The sequence below is a fragment of the Erpetoichthys calabaricus genome, chromosome 15, assembly GCF_900747795.2.
Source record: "Erpetoichthys calabaricus chromosome 15, fErpCal1.3, whole genome shotgun sequence".
Classification (NCBI taxonomy): domain Eukaryota; kingdom Metazoa; phylum Chordata; class Cladistia; order Polypteriformes; family Polypteridae; genus Erpetoichthys; species Erpetoichthys calabaricus.
The window spans coordinates 66,170,434-66,190,714 of record NC_041408.2 but is presented as its reverse complement, the minus strand read 5'-3'; the positions used below and the strand labels follow the sequence as shown (position 1 = coordinate 66,190,714).

Below are 20,281 nucleotides of genomic sequence, written 5' to 3'. Positions count from 1 at the left end.
AGCTGATTATTGAACCTGGGCCCCTGGAGCTGTGAAGTAAAATTGCTCACCACTGGTGCCACTAGATCAGCCACCATACTGCAAGTTAGATTTAAAAAAAAACCTTACACACTTAGCTAAAAACGATTCCTCAAAACACAACTAGAAAAGACTGGCAAAGTGACTTACCGCTAGCATCATATTAGTCTTTTTATATAAGAGGTTGGACACTAAGGAGGGAGAAAACGACCTCTACCACTGAGGGACAGAGCTGGGAAAGATGTGCTGCAGGTTAGGGTATAAAGGATAAAGATGGAAACATTCTCACAAGCAAGGAGAGTGTGTTGAGCAGATGGAAAGAGTACTTTGAGAGGCTGATGAATAAAGAGAATGAGAGAGAGAAGAGGTTGGATGATGTGAAGATAGTGAATCAGGAAGTGCAACGGATTAGCAAGGAGGAAGTAAGTACAGCGATGAAGAGGATAAAGAATGGAAAAGTCGTTGGTCCAGATGACATACCTGTGGAAGCATGGAGGTGTTTAGGAGAGATGGCAGTGTAGTTTTTAACCAGATTGTTTAATGGGATCTTGGAAAGTGAAAGGATGCCTGAGGAGTGGAGAAGAAGTGTACTGGTGCCGATATTTAAGAATAAGGGGGATATGCAGGACTGTAGTAACTACAGGGGGATAAAATTGATGAGCCACAGCATGAAGTTATGGGAAAGAATAGTGGAAGCTAGGTTAAGAAGTGAAGTGATGATTAGTGAGCAGCAGTATTGTTTCATGCCAAGAAAGAGCACCACAGATGCGATGTTTGCTGTGAGGATGTTGATGGAGAAGTTTAGAGAAGGCCAGAAGAAGTTGCATTGCGTCTTTGTGGACCTGGAGAAAGCATATGACAGGGTGCCTCGAGAGGAGTTGTGGTATTGTATGAGGAAATCGGGAGTGGCAGAGAAGTATGTAAGTGTTGTACAGGATATGTACGAGTGAAATGTGACAGTGGTGAGGTCTGCGGTAGGAGTGACGGATGCATTCAAGGTGGAGGTGGGATTACATCAGGAATCAGCTCTGAGCCCTTTCTTATTTGCAATGGTGATGGACAGGTTGACAGACGAGATTAGACAGGAGTCCCCATGGACTATGATGCTTGCTGATGACATTGTGATCTTTAGCGATAGTAGGGAGCAGGTTGAGGAGACCCTGGAGAGGTGGAGATGTGCTCTGGAGAGGAGAGGAATGAAGGTGAGTAGGAACAAGACAGAATACATGTATGTAAATGAGAGGGAGGTCAGAGGAATGGTGAGGATGCAGGGAGTAGAGTTGGCGAAGGTGGATGAGTTTAAATACTTGGGATCAACAATACAGAGTAATGGGGATTGTGGAAGAGAGGTGAAAAAGAGAGTGCAGAATGGGTGGAGAAGAGTGTCAGGAGTAATTTGTGACAGACAGATATCAGCAAGAGTGAAAGGGAAGGTCTACAGGACGGTAGTGAGACCAGCTATGTTATATGGGTTGGAGATGGTGGCACTGACCAGAAAGCAGGAGACAGAGCTGGAGGTGGCAGAGTTAAAGATGCTAAGATTTGCACTGGGTGTGACGAGGGTGGACAGGATTAGAAATGAGTACATTAGAGGGTCAGCTCAAGTTGGAAGGTTGGGAGACAAAGTCAGAGAGGCGAGATTGCGTTGGTTTGGTCATGTGCAGAGGAGAGATGCTGAGTATATTGGGAGAAGGATGCTAAGGATAGAGCTGACAGGGAAGAGGAAAAGAGGAAAGCCTAAGCAAAGGTTTATGGATGTGGTGAGAGAGGACATGCAGGTGATGGCTATAACAGAACAAGATGCAGAGGACAGAAAGATATGGAAGAAGATGATCCACTATGGCGACCCCTAACGGGAGCAGCCGAAAAATGATCAGATTAGTCTTTTTCACAGATAATTGTCACATTCATTTTCCTTGCAAATATGATAGTACGTGTGTTATAAAAGACACCAAGCCCAATCAGTTCACTAGAAAGTGCTTCTCTTATTAAAATTTATTTTAAATGGACATTGAGGTAGAGTTTTAATTTTAATCTGTTACACTTAGTAAAAATGGTAAAGCCATCAAATGTAATGTAATATAATAAAAATATTCCCACTAGGTGTCAGAAGTATCCCAAATATTGCAATACTTTCATTCATACAATATGAGCAGCCATGTCAAACTTTGTCTTCTCATAATGCAATTCATTCAAACATATAACATATGTATTTTTTCATATACCCTGTATTACTATATCTGGTTATGATAATCATTTTTGATTATTTGTACTACTGTATATGCAATATAAAAATTTTTAGGAGAAAATTAACTGAGAACCATTTCTAATTTAAAGTGACAATTAGTCAATGAGGCACTTAAGTGTAGATTTCACACAGATAACAATCCAAACCAAGCCAGTTTTCACACTGAGTCTCCTGAATCTTTGTAGGTAGCTGCACTAACCATTGTGCCATCATACAACTCTACTGTATAGCTGTATCCATGTGCTTGTTTATCATGATAAGCTTTATGGATAAGTGCATGCCGGCGCAGGGAAACAGGGAATTTTCAATTGACGTTCAATGCACGGATAACACATTACAGAATACATTTAATGATGAATTGTACAGGATATGCAATTAATGATGATAATCAATATTAATTTTATGTTTTGAAGAAAACATCATGAAGGTGTTGTCCATTTCTCCGGACACATTCTGACAGCCTGTTGTGGAAATTGTGCATTGCTTGACATAACATGACAAGAGGAATGCCAGCGATTTCCTCTTCAATCCTTCTTTTTAGTTCAGCAATGGTTGCAGGACATGTGCGGTCTCACCTGGGGACTTCTTTTTTAAGGCTGGACCCGTTTCTTCGAAATTACGCACCCATGTTGTCATCACATGAGAACATGGGATACAATTATGACGTCCAAACTGGTAATGACACTGAAATTCCGTTTGCTCTGCAGTCATACCATCACTATTCTTATAAAAGGCTTTCACAGCGAACGCTCGTTGTGCACCACTCCACTGCTCCATTATAACTAATTTCAAGGGGCTCTAAACAAGGTCGCATTGGTCCCAAACAATTGCTGACACCCCAGGATCGCCAACACCTAGTTCCAAAATTTGCCGTTTCCCTGCGCCACCCTGTATTAGTGCCTATACAAATTATTCACCCCCTTTGAAGTTTTCACATTTTATTTTTACATTGACTCACAGTAGGCTTTTTTTGACATTGATCAAAAGAAAACAACTCTTTAATATCAAAGTGAAAACATCTCTGCAAAGTGGTCAAAATTATTTACAAAAATAAAACACAAAATAACATCTATTAAATTCAACCAACTCAAATCATCACTGGTGGATCCAATTGGCTTTAGAATTCCCTTAATTAGTTCAGTGGAGATCACCTGCCTGGGGTTTGAAACTCCCTTGCCATACTTAAATGCATCTTATCTGGAAGGTCCAACTTGTAGTGAGTCAGTGTGGTGGCCTAATCTACACAATGAAGAGAAAAGAACACTCCAAGCAACACAGTGAAAAGGTGATTGAAAAATCACAAGTTTGGAGACGGAGTCAAATCTCCAAGTCACTGAATATCCCTTAAATCAATCCTGAAAAAATGGAAAGCATATGCCACAAGGGTAAATCTGCTTAGAGCAGTGAGTGTGCAAGAAGAAGACTAGAGAGGGAGGCCACCGAGAGATCTATGATAACTTTGGAAGAGTTTCAAGCTGCAGTAGCTAAGATGGGAGAGACTGTGCAGACAGCAGTTGTTCCCCAAGTGCTTCACCAACTATGGCTCTATAGGAGATGGGCAAAGGAAAAGCCACTGTTTGAAAAAAGCACATACACAAAATATTTTGGCTAGAGTTTCCCAGAAGGCATATTGGAGACTCAGAAGCCAGCTAGAAAAAGGTTCTATGGTCTGATGAGAATAAATTTGGTACTGCCTTGGCGTGGTTTAAATCATACTTGACTCAAAGAACTTTTTCAGTGAGGCTAGATGAATTTAGATCCTCCTCTGCTTCACTATCATGTGGGGTTCCGCAAGGCTCCATACTTGGTCCTCTGCTATTTTCTTTGTATCTCCTGCCTCTTGGCTCTATTCTTAGAAAGCATAAAATTGCTTTCCATTGTTATGCAGACGATACTCAGGTTTATGTACCCCTCAAACGCAAGGATGCTTACTCCATACAAACTTTGGTTATGTGCCTAGAAGAGGTGAAAGCTTGGATGGCAGTAAACTTCTTAAATTTTAATGAAAATAAGACAGAGGTTATAGTTTTTGGTCCTGGGGGCATCAGTGGGTCTATTTCTACTTCTGCTCCTGTGGATTTGGGTCCTCTTGCACAATATGGTACACCTGTCATTACAAATCTGGGTTTTAGGATAGATGAGGATTTTAGACTGGACGGTCAGATCAGCGCGGTGGTGAAATCTTGTTTTTTTCAGCTGAGACGTTTGGCGAAGATAAAAAACATTCTTTCCAAAGATCAATTTACAACAGTAATCCATGCTTTCATTACAACCTGGTTGGACTATTGTAATTCGTTGTATGTTGGTGTTAGCCAGTCCACCCTGTCTCGGCTCCAGCTGGTGCAAAATGTTGCTGCACGCCTTTTAACTGGCACGCGAAAAAATGAGCACATTACACCTGTGTTATCCTCACTGCACCGGCTGCCTGTTCAGTTTAGAGTTCATTTTAAAATTCTTTTATTTGTTTTTAAGTCCTTAAATGGGCTTGCTCCGCCCTACCTCGCTGAGCTGCTGCATATGCCCTCTCCTTCCCGCTCACTCAGATCAGCTGGTCAGCTGCTTCTGCATATGCCTAGGACTCAGTGAAAGCTCAGGGGGGATAGAGCTTTTACTGTTGTGGCTCCAAGGCTCTGGAATTCATTGCCGATCCTCATTAGACAGGCCTCCTCACTGCCCATTTTTAAGTCTGCTCTTAAGACTTACCTCTTTGGTTTGGCGTTTGATCCTGTGTGAGCAGTTGATTTTACTCTGTTTTAACTCTGTTTAGTTGTGTTTACTATGTTTTAATTAGTTTCATTTATTGTATTTTATTTTACTTATTTATTATTTTGTTTTTGTTTAAAATTTATTTTAGCCTATGTTCAGCACTTTGGTCAGCGGCTGTTGTATGTAAAGTGCTTTATAAATAAAGTTGACTTGACTTGACTTTTTGGCCATCCGATTAAATTACATTTTTGACATAAACCAGATAATGGACGTTATCAAAAACACACCATCTCCACCTTGAAACATGGCAGTGGCAACATCATGCTTCTCTTTTTTTCAAGCAAGACAATGGCCCCAAGCACGAAGGCAAAGCCATACAGGAATGGCTCAAACACCATGTTATTATCCTGGCATGGCTGAGTTGTATTCCATATCTAAATCTGATTGATAATTTGAGGGTGGACTTATAAAAGGCTGTTCACTCAGCTGCACTTGGGTCCTAATCTGGGATCCAGAGCTGATTTGTCATGTGGTGGGTGAGGCAATGCGCTGTATCAGCATGTGCTCCTAACCTAAAACTTACAATCCCCATGCAGCCCGATAGAGCTCAGGCAGTTTTTCAACAAACATTGGGGGAAAATTTGCAATGTAGAGAGAGACCCGTGCACACAGATGCAAGGCTGCCATGCGTGCCAAAGGTGCATCTGCTAAATACTCGAAGAGGGTGAGTACTTATGCAATCAGTTATGTTGTGTTTTATATTTGTAGTTAATTAAAATCACTTTGCAGTGATCTGTATTTCTGTTGACCAATGTCAAAACAGCCAAATTCATTCCAATGTGATTCAATATTGTGGTGTCCTTGGATCCAAGACAAGAGAGATGGAATGGTGTAAGTTAAAACTTAATGGGTCCCACACAAGCTACTCCATTGTAATACACATTCTCATCTATGGACTCATCTATGGAGTACAAGCTTTGAAGTCCAAAGCCTTAACGATTACACCACACTTCCTAATAATATTAGATTTGGTAAAACCCTCCAAATATTGTATACATAAAAGTATTTAGTTACATAGCACTTATAGGCACTATAAGTGAAGCCCACCGTCTCATCAAATTTCCTGTAGCACAGCTAGTATGTCCATTTGTGTGTATGTATATTTTTATATATATAGCGACTGTATTCAGACTCAGCCAGTTTAGAATAGCCAGTTAACCTAGCCTGCACATCTTTTGAGGATAGTGGAATGAACCCCATGTAGACATGAAGAGAATGTGCCGACTCTACACAGGAGGATATGGGACTCAAACCCAAGACACTGGATCTGTATTGCTTGATCCATTTTAGAGTTGTATATAATTTAGTTTTTGCCATTTGTACATAGGCAGGTTATGTTAGCCACTTGGGGTCTTGCAAGTCAGCACACCTGGAGACTTGAGCAGCACCCTTATATTTTTAAGTCCAGGGCTTTAACCTTGAGAGATCACACAACATAACAGAAAATGAAGGATGGTTATTTCATCCACAGAATTTACAGTGATTGACATAAAGAGGCAAATATATAACAATGAAGCCACAATGACAAAATATTTATTTGAAACTTCAGAGTAAAGCCACATTGTGTGGTTTATAGCGGATTTAGAGTGTCTTGATCCACACAATGTGGTAATCCGGCTACAGTCCTCCCATGCAAATACAGTTGTAAATTATGAAAGAAAAAAAAGCAATCATCTTCTTTTGGCTGCTCCACATGAATCCACTTAAATAACAGGCAGAATCAAAGAAGGCTCCGACGTGCCTACACTGAAGTTAATTACAGCTGCTGTCCAACAGGTAGCTTGGCATGTTGGAATTTGGAACAGCCAGAACCACAAAAAGACATTTCATTATCTGTAAAAGGAGACATAGGAACATGTTACTATACGTTACTTGTAATTTATTTGACTGTTATAAAAAATATTTTTAATGCAATAATGCTAAACATAATACTGTCTAAGGGCTGCTTCTTTACTATGAAGTTGAAGGCTTTGTGTCACTGCTTCAATAAACAGCTTCTGGTGATTTGATAGCTAAATAGTTACAATTACAAGTATAGTTGTGTGAATTTTGCCTGAAAAGTATTCACACTTTTTCTAATTTTAGTGGTGTTTGTGGTTGATCTAGGGCAGGGGTGGGCAAAGTCAGTCCTGGAGGGCCGCAGTGGCTGCAGGTTTTTGTTCCAACCCAACTGCTTAATTAGAAAACAATTCTTGCCAATAATTTAATTTCATGGCTTGTTACTACTTTAACTCTGCCATGTCAAGTCATTTTCATATCGTAGATTTTCTTCCCCTTTCGAAGGATAGCATCCAAATGATTTGAAGTCTAAAACCAGATGAGTAATTCTCAGTCCTTCACTTTTTTCTCTTTACTTTCCAAGTATTTAATTAAACCAAAAAGTGCATGATAAATACACAGAGGTAAATGGAAACAAGCTATATGGAGAGCTTCTGGTTTCTTTTGTCATTTGCATCTTATTGCTAATAAAGAACAATTAAAGATAGATAGATAGATAGATAGATACTTTATTAATCCCGATGGGAAATTCACATTCTTCAGCAGCAGCATACTGATACAATAAATAATATTAAATTAAAGAATGATAATAATACAGGTGAAAAAAACAGACAATAACTATGTATAATGTTAAATATTAACGTTTACCCCCCCTGGTGGAATTAAAGAGTCGCATAGTTTGGGGGAGGAACGATCTCCTCAATCTGTCTGTGGAGCAGGACAGTGACAGCAGTCTGTCGCTGAAGCTGCTCTTCTGTCTGGAGATGACATTATTTAGTGGATGCAGTGGATTCTCCATAATTGATAGGAGCCTGCTGAGCGCCCTTCGCTCTGCCACAGATGTTAAACTGTCCAGCTCCATGCCAACAATAGAGCCTGCCTTCCTCACCAGTTTGTCCAGGCGTGAGGCGTCTTTCCTCTTAATGCTGCCTCCCCAGCACACCACTGCGTAGAAGAGGGCGCTCGCCACAACTGTTTGATAGAACATCTGCAGCATCTTATTGCAGATGTTGAAGGAAGCCAGCCTTCTAAGGAAGTATAACCGGCTTTGTCCTTTCTTGCACAGCGCATCAGTATTGGCAGTCCAGTCTAATTTATCATCCAGCTGCACTCCCAGATATTTATAGGTCTGCACCATCTGCACACAGTCACCTTTGATGATCACTGGGTCTATGAGGGGTCTGGGCCTCCTAAAATCCACCACCAGCTCCTTGGTTTTGCTGGTGTTCAGGTGTAGGTGGTTTGAGTCGGACCATTTAACAAAGTCATTGATTAGGTCCCTATACTCCTCCTCCAGCCCATTCCTGATACAGCCCACGATAGCAGTGTCATCAGCGAACTTTTGCACATGGCAGGACTCCGAGTTGTATTGGAAGTCCGATGTATATAGGCTGAACAGGACCGGAGAAAGTACAGTCCCTTGTGGCGCTCCTGTGTTGCTGACCACAATGTCAGACGTGCAGTTCCCAAGACGCACATACTGAGGTCTGTCTTTAAGATAGTCCACAATCCATGCCACTAGGTATGAATCTAATCCCATCTCTGTCAGCTTGTCCCTAAGGAGCAGAGGTTGGATTGTGTTGAAGGCGCTAGAGAAGTCTAGAAACATAATTCTTACAGCACCACTGCCTCTGTCCAAGTGAGAGAGGGATCGGTGTAGCATATAGATGATGGCATCTTCCGCTCCCACCTTCTCCTGATATGCAAACTGCAGAGGGTCAAGGGCATGTTGAACCTGTGGCCTAAGGTGGTGAAGCAGCAGCCTCTCCATGGTCTTCATCACATGTTATGTCAGAGCAACAGGCCGAAAGTCATTCAGCTCACTAGGACGTGATACCTTTGGGACTGGGGTGATACAAGATGTTTTCCAAAGCCTCGGGACTCTCCCCTGTTCCAGGCTCAGGTTGAAGATGCGCTGTAGAGGACCCCCCAGCTCCGATGCACAGACCTTCAGCAGTCGTGGCGATACTCCATCTGGACCCGCTGCTTTGCTGGCACGAAGTCTCCTCAGCTCTCTGCTCACTTGCGCTGTTGTTATTATGGGTGGGGATGTTTTTCCTATGCTGGTATCAGCAGAAGGATGTGTGGAGGGTGCAGTACTCCGAGGTGAGAGTGAGAGTGGGTTAGGGTGGTCAAACCTGTTAAAAAAGTTGTTCATTTGGTTTGCTCTCTTCACGTCTCTCTCAATGGTGGTACCCCGCTTCGAGCTGCAGCCAGTGATGATCTTCATCCCATCCCACACTTCCTTCATGCTGTTATTCTGCAACTTCTGCTCCAGCTTTCTCCTGTACTGCTCCTTCGCCGCCCTGAGTTGGACTCGGAGTTCCTTCTGCACGCGCTTAAGCTCATGCTGATCACCGTCTTTAAAAGCCCTTTTCTTCTGATTCAAAAGGCCCTTGATGTCACTTGTAATCCATGGCTTGTTGTTAGCATAGCAGCGTACTGTTCTTACTGGAACTACAATGTCCATACAGAAGTTGATGTAGTCAGTAGTGCAGTCAACAACTTCCTCAATGTTCTCATTATGAGATCCCTGCAGGATATCCCAGTCTGTAGTTCCAAAAAGTTCTCTCAGAGTATTCTCAGCCTCCGGGTTCCACTTCCTGAATGATCGTGTGGTTACAGGTAGGACTCTAACTTTTGGTTTATAGTGAGGCTGAAGCTGAACCAGGTTATGATCTCCTTTCCCAAGCGCAGGTAGCGGGGTGGCGCTGTATGCGTCTTTAACGTTTGCATACAGTAAATCAATAGTCTTATTTCCCCGGGTGTTACAGTCCACATACTGGGAGAATGCAGGCAATGTTTTGTCCAGCGTCACATGGTTAAAGTCTCCAGCGATTAGCACAAGCGCCTCAGGGTGCTGCGTTTGTAACTTAGCAACAGCGGAATGGATGATGTCACTCGCTGACTCCACGTCTGCCCGAGGAGGAATGTATACAATAACAACAATGACATGTCCAAACTCTCTGGGCAAATAGTAGGGACGTAAACTTACGGCCAACAGTTCGATATCCCTGCAGCAAGTGGAGATTTTGACGTTAACATGTCCAGAGTGACACCACCGTGTATTAACATAGAGAGCGAGTCCTCTTCCTTTGTGCTTACCACAGGTACTTGCATCTCTGTCCGCTCTAACTGTGCTAAACCCGGATAGCTCCACGTTGGCATCTGGGATGGTGTTATTTAGCCACGTTTCGCAGAAACACAACAAACTGCATTCTCTGTAGGTCCTTACATTTTTCACCAGCGCAGCCAGTTCGTCGATCTTATTTGAGATTGAGTTCACATTCCCCAGAATCACAGAAGGCACCGAAGGCTTGAAACGCCACTTTCTCGCAAGCCGCTTCTTTTTTTAGCTTAGTGCCGGCTCTGCTGCCACTATACCGCCTTCTTACCTCGTCGGGTAAATATGGAACCACACCGGCACTGGCATTTGTTCTCAGCGCTCGAAGTTGAGTACTTGAATAGGCGAGTCTCGGCGTGTTAAAATCCATGCCCACGTTGTAAAAGAAAGTGTGTCCAGGGAAGGAATCCACATAAAATAGAGTGGTAGAAGTGATCAATAAATAAAAATAGAAAAATAAAAGTAGAAAAGTACACATACATATACAGTCATACACGGAGCTGCTGAAAAGGCTGCCACTCACGGCGGCGCCGGATGCATTAGATGAAAAACCAAGACTACAGCTGTTTATGACTAAAATAGGCAATAAGGGTTCAAAATCTTATTGAGCGAGCCAATGAAAATGAAGCAGAAGTGTTACTTGAGCTGCTTCTTATTAAGCAATTGGGTTGGAACAAAAACCCGCAGCCACTGCAGCCCTCCAGGAACGACTTTGCCCACCCTTGATCTAGAGATTGACATGCTCTGTGTCCTTATAGGTCCTGAGAACACAGCTCTGTAAGGACTCACAATAGGAGGACTATGTGTTTGTTACATAATGTCTCATTGGGTTCTCTGCTGTAGAACTGGTTATATCAGTACTTAGAGTGGCAGACCAGGGCATAACAGAATAAGCAAACAGCACCAGTCTTTTGTGCAAGACAATATAGTTTTGCTGAATGCTACTATATAAGTAATTCTGCTAAAGTATTTTAAGAAAAAGCCCTGTCCAGATTGAGAGAATATGTGTCTATGGTAGGGTAGGGCAGGGTGTTGTACTGTGTTAGCCATTGTAGATGCAATGAGAATTCAAGCAAACTGCCTGAAGAAGTTGCCTTGAAAGCTTGCATATTGTAATCATTTTAGTTAGACAATAGAAGGTGTCATAAAGCAGAGGCTGCAGTGGCCACAGCTTCACCAAAACTGGACAATTGAAGACTGAAAATACATAATCTGGTCTGATGAATCTTGATTTCAAGAGGCACATAGATGGTAGGGTCAGTGTTTGGTGAGAAAATCATGAATTCATATACCCAACCTATGTTGTGTCAATAGTCCAGGCTGGTGGTTTTCTTGACACACTTTAGGCCCACTAATACCAATCAATTATTGCTTGAATATCATGGCCTATTTGAATATTGCTGCTCACCTTGTGCATCACTTAATGGCCACATTTTACCCAACTTCTAAAGGCTACTTCCAACAGGCACTATGTCACAAAGCAAGTCATCTCAAAATGGGTTTATGAACATGACAAAGAGTTCAGTGTTCTTGAGTAGCCTTCCCAGTCACAGGATATGTATCCAGTAGAACACCTTTCAGCTGTGGTGGAACAGGAGATTTGCAGCATGAATGTGCAGCTGATGAAATGCTACTGTGCTTAACTGATCCTTGAAAGAATGCCATAAAAGTAGCAATATAACAAAGGTGCTTTATAATGACTTTTGTATATCTGCTTTAAAGTATGCAGGCGGGTCACTAAAAGGCAGCCACTGACCTTGAGTCTCAGCAACAAGAATGTATTCCATTATTCATGTTTAGATCATCCACCTTTACCATATTAAGTAAATGCACTTACCAATATTATACACATTATCAGCTGAATGCTAAACATGCCCTTCTGTATTTACATCTGTAAATGCTTTGTGCAAACAAAGAATTGTTAGAGTATCTGTGATTACAAGGCAAGAAAAACCTCTTGCTCGGCATGCCCCAGAGGCATCTTTGCTGTATAAATTTCTTATACACTTGGCTGGAGTTCTGAGAGACTTTGTATTCTATTGACAAAGTGAACCCGGGGATCAAGGAAAAAAGAATCAAGGATCAAGAATTTTTCCCTGCCTTAAGAAAACCTATAATACCCAAACTATCCCACACAGACACAGGGTTGGTATGGCGAAAAATCTATACTGTATACCCTTACTGAAATTTCAACTTTTGTTGAAGGTTAAAATCAAGCCAGACTTTGTCAGACCTTATTTTCAACTTTAATAAAATCTCTTAACCAGCAAGGTTTTAATGTCAAATACAAAAAAAAAATAATTAACCATAAAAATCGTGCATGGTTTTCTCCTTCATCTCAAATATGTGTGTCTTAGGTATTCATAATTCTAAATTAGCCTAATATGACTGAACGTGGTTGCGTCTTTGAATGTGTCCTGTGATAGTTTGCTGTCCTGTCCAAAGCTGGCTTATACCTTACACATGATGCTTTTAGGATAGACTGTCTCCCTCCACAAGGCTGTAAGTGAAATAAGAGTTTAAAAATGGATGAATGGATGTCACTGCATTCAAGTTTGCATCCTCTTATATTAGGGTATTGCAAAATATGTGCAGCATACTGAATTTTTTGTTACCTTTACATCTGTGTCGGTCTGCAGTACACAACTGTCCATATTCAGACTGTCTTCATTCTTGCAATGAGTTTTTCCAATGTCAACTGTCATTATGTACTTAACCCGGCTTGGAGGGTAGATCTATAAGACAAAAAAGACACTTAAAAGTAAAATATGCTTCACACATGTGGCTGTTTTGGATGATTTAGATGTGTCCAAAACAGGGTTTGGAAATGACAAATGCAGGGGCCATGACCGTCACTAGGCATAGTAGGAGGTTAAAGCAAAACCTCCTCATAACATGTGCTTGTGGTGAAATGTTAACTGGAGTTGATTAAGTCCAAACCAAGACAGGAAAATTTTCACCAGAAGTATACAAAAATATTTTGGCAATAAGCAAGCCTAGATATGTTGTAGCAGAATTTGCTTTTTTTGTGGAATATGTTTTAAAGTAAATTTTTGCTTTTTTTCAGTTTCACTTTATTTTGGGTATATGTCTTTAGTTAACACAACATTGCTTAAAATGGTCGCCAATTAAAACTACAGTAACAATCACAAAGTTCTGGGAAAATATAAAACCTCAGTTTTAGAAGTAAAGAAGACTCTGCTGTGTCATACTGCTTAAAGAAAATATTTCATGCATATGTTTCATTATATAACCCTACATTATTTTTTAGACTGTACAGAACAAAAAATAAATAAATAAACTAAAGCCTTACTATTTGGATAAATGCAAGTTTAGGGAAACAATGACCTTGACCGGGAATATCATTGAGGTGAAAGAAGCTCATAAACCTGCTGGATAAGTCTGCTTTAGAGAAGACTTCTGTTTGGATTAGATTCCATGGTTTAGGCCAGCGTAATGGTTAAAATCTTTTTTAGACACAATCTCACAGGAGTGGATGAAGCAAAATTAGAAACACTGAAAGAACAAGATATTCTTGGCATGTTTCGAATAAAAGACCTCTTTAATGTTATATGGAATGTGTGGATAAGCTTGTGTATTAGTCCCCATTTTTAAAAATTGGGAGCAGTAACAATTGCAGTTCATAGCTTCCAAAAGGAAGCCTATCCCAGGATACTTGATCATGGATTCACATTGATATGATAACCTGAAATCCACAAGCAGCAATATGACTGCTGAATGCTACTTGTGTTCCGTGTCTGTAGAGCTCTACCAACAGACCAAGGACCTGTCCTGGAAAAGCCACAGAATTCCCACTGTAATAAAAATAAAGATGCTGGAAAACTCCAAGAAGAGTTGGGGAATGACCCCGTATAATGTCCGTCAAACACAATGAAAAAAATAGCGAAATATTAGTCAAAAGCAAGAGCAATGGTTACATGGAGTTTATATAGAAAATGGTGGCAGGAAATGATCTACACAGGAAATTACATCAAAAGCAGACAGACGGAATTGACATTATCATGGAGGGCCAGAAGTGACATCACCAATGGAATTCAGAGAAGGGATTGTTGGATAGTAGCCATTTTGGGAACCAGAAGTATTGTGGGTGAGTTATGTTTTTTCTTCTTTGACTCTGTTGATAGAGAGAAAGGCATTAGTACATACAATCAACCCTTCATCTCTTGTAATATCACTCACCTTAGGGCACCTTAGCACATGTGTGTGACACCACGAAGAAGCTGAGCACTGTTCCAAGACATTAGATAAAAGTCTGATGAGATGAAATGATCCATTTGATCAAATAGAAAAGCACCAAGAAAATTATTTTTTGATTAATGTCCAACGGCTCATTTATTTTCATGAGTAGAACAAGGGTCTGTTCCAGAAGGGAAGATTAGTGCAAAATGCAGCCAAAGTAAGTTAGGATGTATGGAAAACAGGCTAATTACATTAAAAAAAACTGATTTAGCCATACATGTGTTTCTGGGACAGGTAAGGTCAAAATAATGTGATCTTTTAGGCCAGAGATCTGGACAATTTGCTACACCTGCTTTCTGGAACTGGCTCAGTCTATGCCTGTTTCGGAAAGAAAGATTTGATGAAGTCCAGCTCTGATAATGAGGCAATCAATACCCTGAAACTAACCTGCAAAAGAGCAGGTTTAATGTGAAGGATTAAAGTTTTGAGGCCGCAATGATTCACAAGTAGATAATCTAATATAAAATGAAATGTTGAAAATTACCTATCAGAAATGGTGATGCCAGTTGCACTACTTAAGAAGTAGGAAAAGGCTTATGAAATACTGAAAATGTCCTGCCACTGTTTGAACAAACAATTGACTTAAGAGCACAACTTCAAATATCACCCAGAGATAGTTAAGCAGAACCCATTCAGACATTCTGACTTGCCCAGAAAAGCATGTAAATGTTACCATTTAATAACCAAGACTTTAATACCTCTGAACAAACTTCTAAAAACTGATATTTTCAGCGTAACACCTTGTGGCTAACATGTGCAAGCTGATATCGATGTAGATCACATACATTTCCCATGATTTTTTTTTTTTTTTGCTAACAACAGCTTTCTGCACAACATTGGAGATGCCACACACATTAGCAAGTGATCACAAAAGTAATCACAAAACTTTGAAGCCTGTCTGCAGACACACTTAGAGGCTGTCTTTCAGAAACAGAAACAAATAACCACCATCAAAAAGGAATTTCACCGAGTTGCAGGTAGGGCAATCAAATTCAAATGACTGTGGCATTTCTGAGCATTAATAATAACTGATAATGGACTTGCTGGTGGAATGAGCTGCCCAACTTCATCCATTCTGCAGAGTCCCTTCTATTTTAAAGAAACATCTCTGAAGACTCTCCTCTTCCGTGAATACCTCTACATATATGGTTATTAATAAATTTTGATTTGGGGTTCTGAAATGGAATAAGGCAACAATATTACTTCTGTGTTGTATTGTATTTCATTTGGCTAATGGCTTTTACAACGTACTATTGTCTATATCACTATAACTTAGCTCCTGTTTCTGTCTTACTTTTACTTTACGTTTAGGTATCTTGCTATGTGGCACTTGCAGCCATACTCATTTTGACAGTGTTACTCAACTTTATTTCACACCTCGCTAAATGAATAAATGTATTACAGGATTTCTCAATGTAAATGGCTGTGTAGATGGAACACACATCTTTATCAAAGCACTGGGCATGAATAATGTAGACAATTGTGTTGTTCTGTTTTATAGCGCACAAACAAAAGAATCGGGATGAAACTGTCAACGTGATCTTTATTTATTTTGGGCTTCTTTATTGATTTCACATGATCATTTTTAATCTATAAGCCCTGCGTAAAAATAACTAATGCAGCATACATTGAACACACATGAACGGACTAACTTGGTTACTATGCATACTTTGTTTGTTAGCTAATTACATTAGTTGGTAGACTGAATATTCTGATAATATTATGACAATATGAACTGGAAATCCTTTCACTACATCAATGTGCAGCATAGAAAGAAGCACGGATTATGTATGTCAAATATTCCATACAATTATCAATGCATCTCCTTTTCCATTTTTAAGGTAATATGAGACACCAAGCACATAATTAGAGATGTTGAGGCCAAATACCTGGGGTATCAAGTTTCAACAGGTTGTTACCATTCAAAGAGTTGGTGTTGTTCTAAGTCTTCTTTTGAAAATTTTCACAAGAAAGTAATGAACCTTTGGTCTCTTTTGGCATGTAATTATAGGGCAATACAGGGTTCAGTACAGACAGGATAACATTCGACATCTTTCACTGTATTACTTTAATGACTAGAACAACTCTTTATATGCTGAACACTTAACGCTTACACAAACTTTTTTGGTATCAATATTGTAAAAATGGAATGCAATGCCTATTTCAGAGCATATAACGTTTCAAGAAAGGTAGTATCATCTGGGGTACTTTTTGCACAGTAATTCACTACACATAGTTTACAAGAATTTCACTGATTGACTGTTTTATGTATTCACTCTACCAGTGAAACTCATCCATGCCCTCTCCCTTTCCTTAGCAGCCATTACTGCTGTATATGTGGCTATTTTGGAGGATATGCTGATAATCCAATGCACTGCAACCAGCAACTCTGTGATTCCGTATCAACCTATTTGGGATTGTGTGAGCCTGCTCCAATTTAGTGTTTTAGCAGTTTTTAATCTACAGATGTGAAATCACACTATAGCAAGCTGGAATTTGTTCTGACATCCTGGCTTATCTAATCTCTCATTCTGGAACAGGCCCAGGTCACATACTTATAGGTTTATAGGATCAGTTTACAAGGATGAGTAATAAAGCAGGATCAGAAAATATTTTTTTATAGATATATTTTTCGTCAAGGAAAGCAAGCATGGCTCAGAGGACTTTATAGAGGGAAGGGAATACCACAATCATAAATAGAGACTTCAGAACCAGAAATCTTAATGAAATTAAGAAAGTCACATGCACAATGCCAACTGACTATGCATACACACACATGTGGCTCACTTTTTGCTGGGTGGACCAGCTGCACATAGAAATCAAAATGGGCTAGCCATCAATAGATAAAGACATGGCTAACTGGGCACAAAGAATAAGAGCAGTGAACGAATATGACAGGAATTGGCTGAATGTACAGAACTCAGCAGCTGCTAATGGGCTCTCAAGACAGACACTGACACAAAAGGTCTCAAAACAAAGCCTCTGACACTAAATATTGCCTGCAGAACTTGATACGGCCCTGCAGGTCTAGGAAACTGAAAGCCAAAAACAAAGTACCATTGAGCAAAAAATGCTTTCAAGCCAAATTAAGAATTATGGTGGCCTTCACATGAATTACACCATATCCATGCCCACCATATTATTCGAAACATATTATCCATGTCCATTGATTGACATCACAGAAAGCAGAAAACATCTGGGAAAAAGTCAGTAAAACAAAATACTCAAACAAAGTAAAGACACTGGAAAACAGATGAATGTCATCAAAATTGGCAAAACTGTAACAGGCACTCATAGGCAGTGTAGATGATGCTTAAGTTACAAATACTTACAGGTATGTGCCCTTTTGCCCTTTGTGCATTGCCTTTTAAGGACTACAACATAGCACTCAGATCTGCAGAACAACCAGCAGCCAACAAAGCAAGCACACGCATTTTGTTCTTGCAGTTACACAAGATCCTAGAAGTTGTTCCATTGCTTGATCTGACAATTGAACCAAAGAGCAAGTTTAAAATCACCTCAAATGAAGGGTCATGGGATAAAGAATGAGGCTAAGACTGACTGGACATGAGAAGGGAGAGTACTTTGGTAATCTTAATGCCATGTCACATTTGACAACTTTTCCTGGGGTTTTTAGTCACAGACCTCCTTTACATTATCTTCAGGGGGTAGTCATGGCACACTTCTGTGACTCTTCGTTGTGTAGTGTGACATACCCAGCAACTTGCTCCAAATAGTCTGTGATTCACCTTGACAAAATCTAACAGGTTTGAGTTTTTTCTTACGTGACAAGGAATTCCTCTGTGTGCATGAGAGCTCACAACCAGTCAGTGCTCGTCCACAAGTCCAATGCATATACAGTGCATCCGGAAAGTATTCACAGCGCATCACTTTTTCCACATTTTGTTATGTTACAGCCTTATTCCAAAATGGATTAAATTCATTTTTTTCCTCAGAATTCTACACACGACACCGCATAATGACAACATGAAAAAAGTTTACTTGAGGTTTTTGCAAATTTATTAAAAATAAAAAAATTGAGAAAGCACATGTACATAAGTATTCACAGCCTTTGCCGAGAAGCTCGAAATTGAGCTCACCAATCAGGCCTGTATGGTAGAGTGGCCAGACGGAAGCCACTCCTTAGTAAAAGGCACATGGCAGCCCGCCTGGAGTTTGCCAAAAGGCACCTGAAGGACTCTCAGACCATGAGAAAGAAAATTCTCTGGTCTGATGAGACAAAGATTGAACTCTTTGGTGTGAATGTCAGGCGTCACGTTTGGAGGAAACATGGCACCATCCATACAGTGAAGCATGGTGGTGGCAGCATCATGCTGTGGGGATGTTTTTCAGCGGCAGGAACTGGGAGACTAGTCGGGATAAAGGGAAAGATGACTGCAGCAATGTACAGAGACATCCTGGATGAAAACCTGCTCCAGAGCGCTCTTGACCTCAGACTGGGGTGACGGTTCATCTTTCAGCAGGACAACGACCCTAAGCACACAGCCAAGATATCAAAGGAGTGGCTTCAGGACAACTCTGTGAATGTCCTTGAGTGGCCCAGCCAGAGCCCAGACTTGAATCCGATTGAACATCTCTGGAGAGATCTTAAAATGGCTGTGCACCGACGCTTCCCATCCAACCTGATGGAGCTTGAGAGGTGCTGCAAAGAGGAATGGGCGAAACTGGCCAAGGATAGGTGTGCCAAGCTTGTGGCATCATATTCAAAAAGACTTGAGGCTGTAATTGCTGCCAAAGGTGCATCGACAAAGTATTGAGCAAAGGCTGTGAATACTTATGTACATGTGATTTCTCAGTTTTTTTATTTTTAATAAATTTGCAAAAACCTCAAGTAATCTTTTTTCACATTGTCATTATGGGGTGTTGTGTGTAGAATTCTGAGGAAAACATGAATTTAATCCATTTTGGAATAAGGCTGTAACATAACAGAATGTGGAAAAAGTGATGCACTGTGAATACTTTCTGGATGCACTGCAATGCAGTGACGAGCAGCAAGGAACACAGGTGTTTAGGACCTGACAAACAGAAGAGAGAGACACACATCTGTCTGATATTGCATGTTTTACATTCCACAATTGTATGGCAAAAAGGAAAAAAAGGGCACAGATTATGATGGCCCTACCTGTAAACCCTTTGCACAGTTACTGGTTCTGTCAGGCAGCATGTTACTGGCCGTCAGAAAAAGGGGTGAGCTTCTGATGTTTTCAAAATGTGAATCTGTGCTGGAAAATCATTATGAGTTGTCTAGTTTGACATACCCTATGATTTCTATTTATTTAAACCGATATCCTCTGGTGATGAGATTAGAAGCAGCTGCAGATTTCAAGTTGACATCCCTTCTGACTAGAAGTTGTGTAATGTGACACCAACTTTAGACAGGTGTATAAATGGTTGAGCCACTCCATCTAAAAGACAGGGAGACAGTACGGTTTTATTTAGCATCTAACCTTTCAGTGTTTTGTATTCTTCATCTTGTATTTTGTTTATTTTACTAAATACACCATTTTTAAAATGTGTGACACCTTGGCATCATTCAGGGTAAGGGGAGATACTACAATAGCACCTTTTCTTTAAACGAATGTTGTTACTGAATTACTCCTTTGGTTGCTGAGAATTCACTCTGTTTCATTCTGTACTGAAAAGGTGAGTTCCGATTAATGGTGGTTAATTTTTGACAAAAAAAATAAAAAATATCCTAAAATCTAACCAAACTCAATGTATCTGTCAGGTTTATGTTATCTTCACTCAGCAGATTTCAATATTCATTTCTTCCAATTGGCTCCTTGTATATTTTGTGGTTTGAGCTCATGTTGGCCATCATAAAGAGTGGGTCTCACTGTGACTGG

The 20,281-nt window shown here is 40.4% G+C and overlaps 1 protein-coding gene across 1 annotated transcript in view; it reads right to left on the bottom strand.

Annotated features, from left to right (window-relative positions):
* Positions 1–6,549: 6,549 nt before the first annotated feature.
* Positions 6,550–20,281, bottom strand: part of zgc:194981 (uncharacterized protein LOC561073 homolog) — a 28,248-nt gene continuing 14,516 nt past the window's right edge. The window contains exons 3-4 of the mRNA XM_028820874.2: positions 12,770–12,889; positions 6,550–6,865 (exon numbers count right to left, since the gene is read on the bottom strand). Of these exons, the coding sequence (XP_028676707.1) occupies positions 6,785–6,865; positions 12,770–12,889 (201 nt within the window). The 3' untranslated portion in view covers positions 6,550–6,784. The remainder of the gene's footprint in view (positions 6,866–12,769; positions 12,890–20,281) is intronic.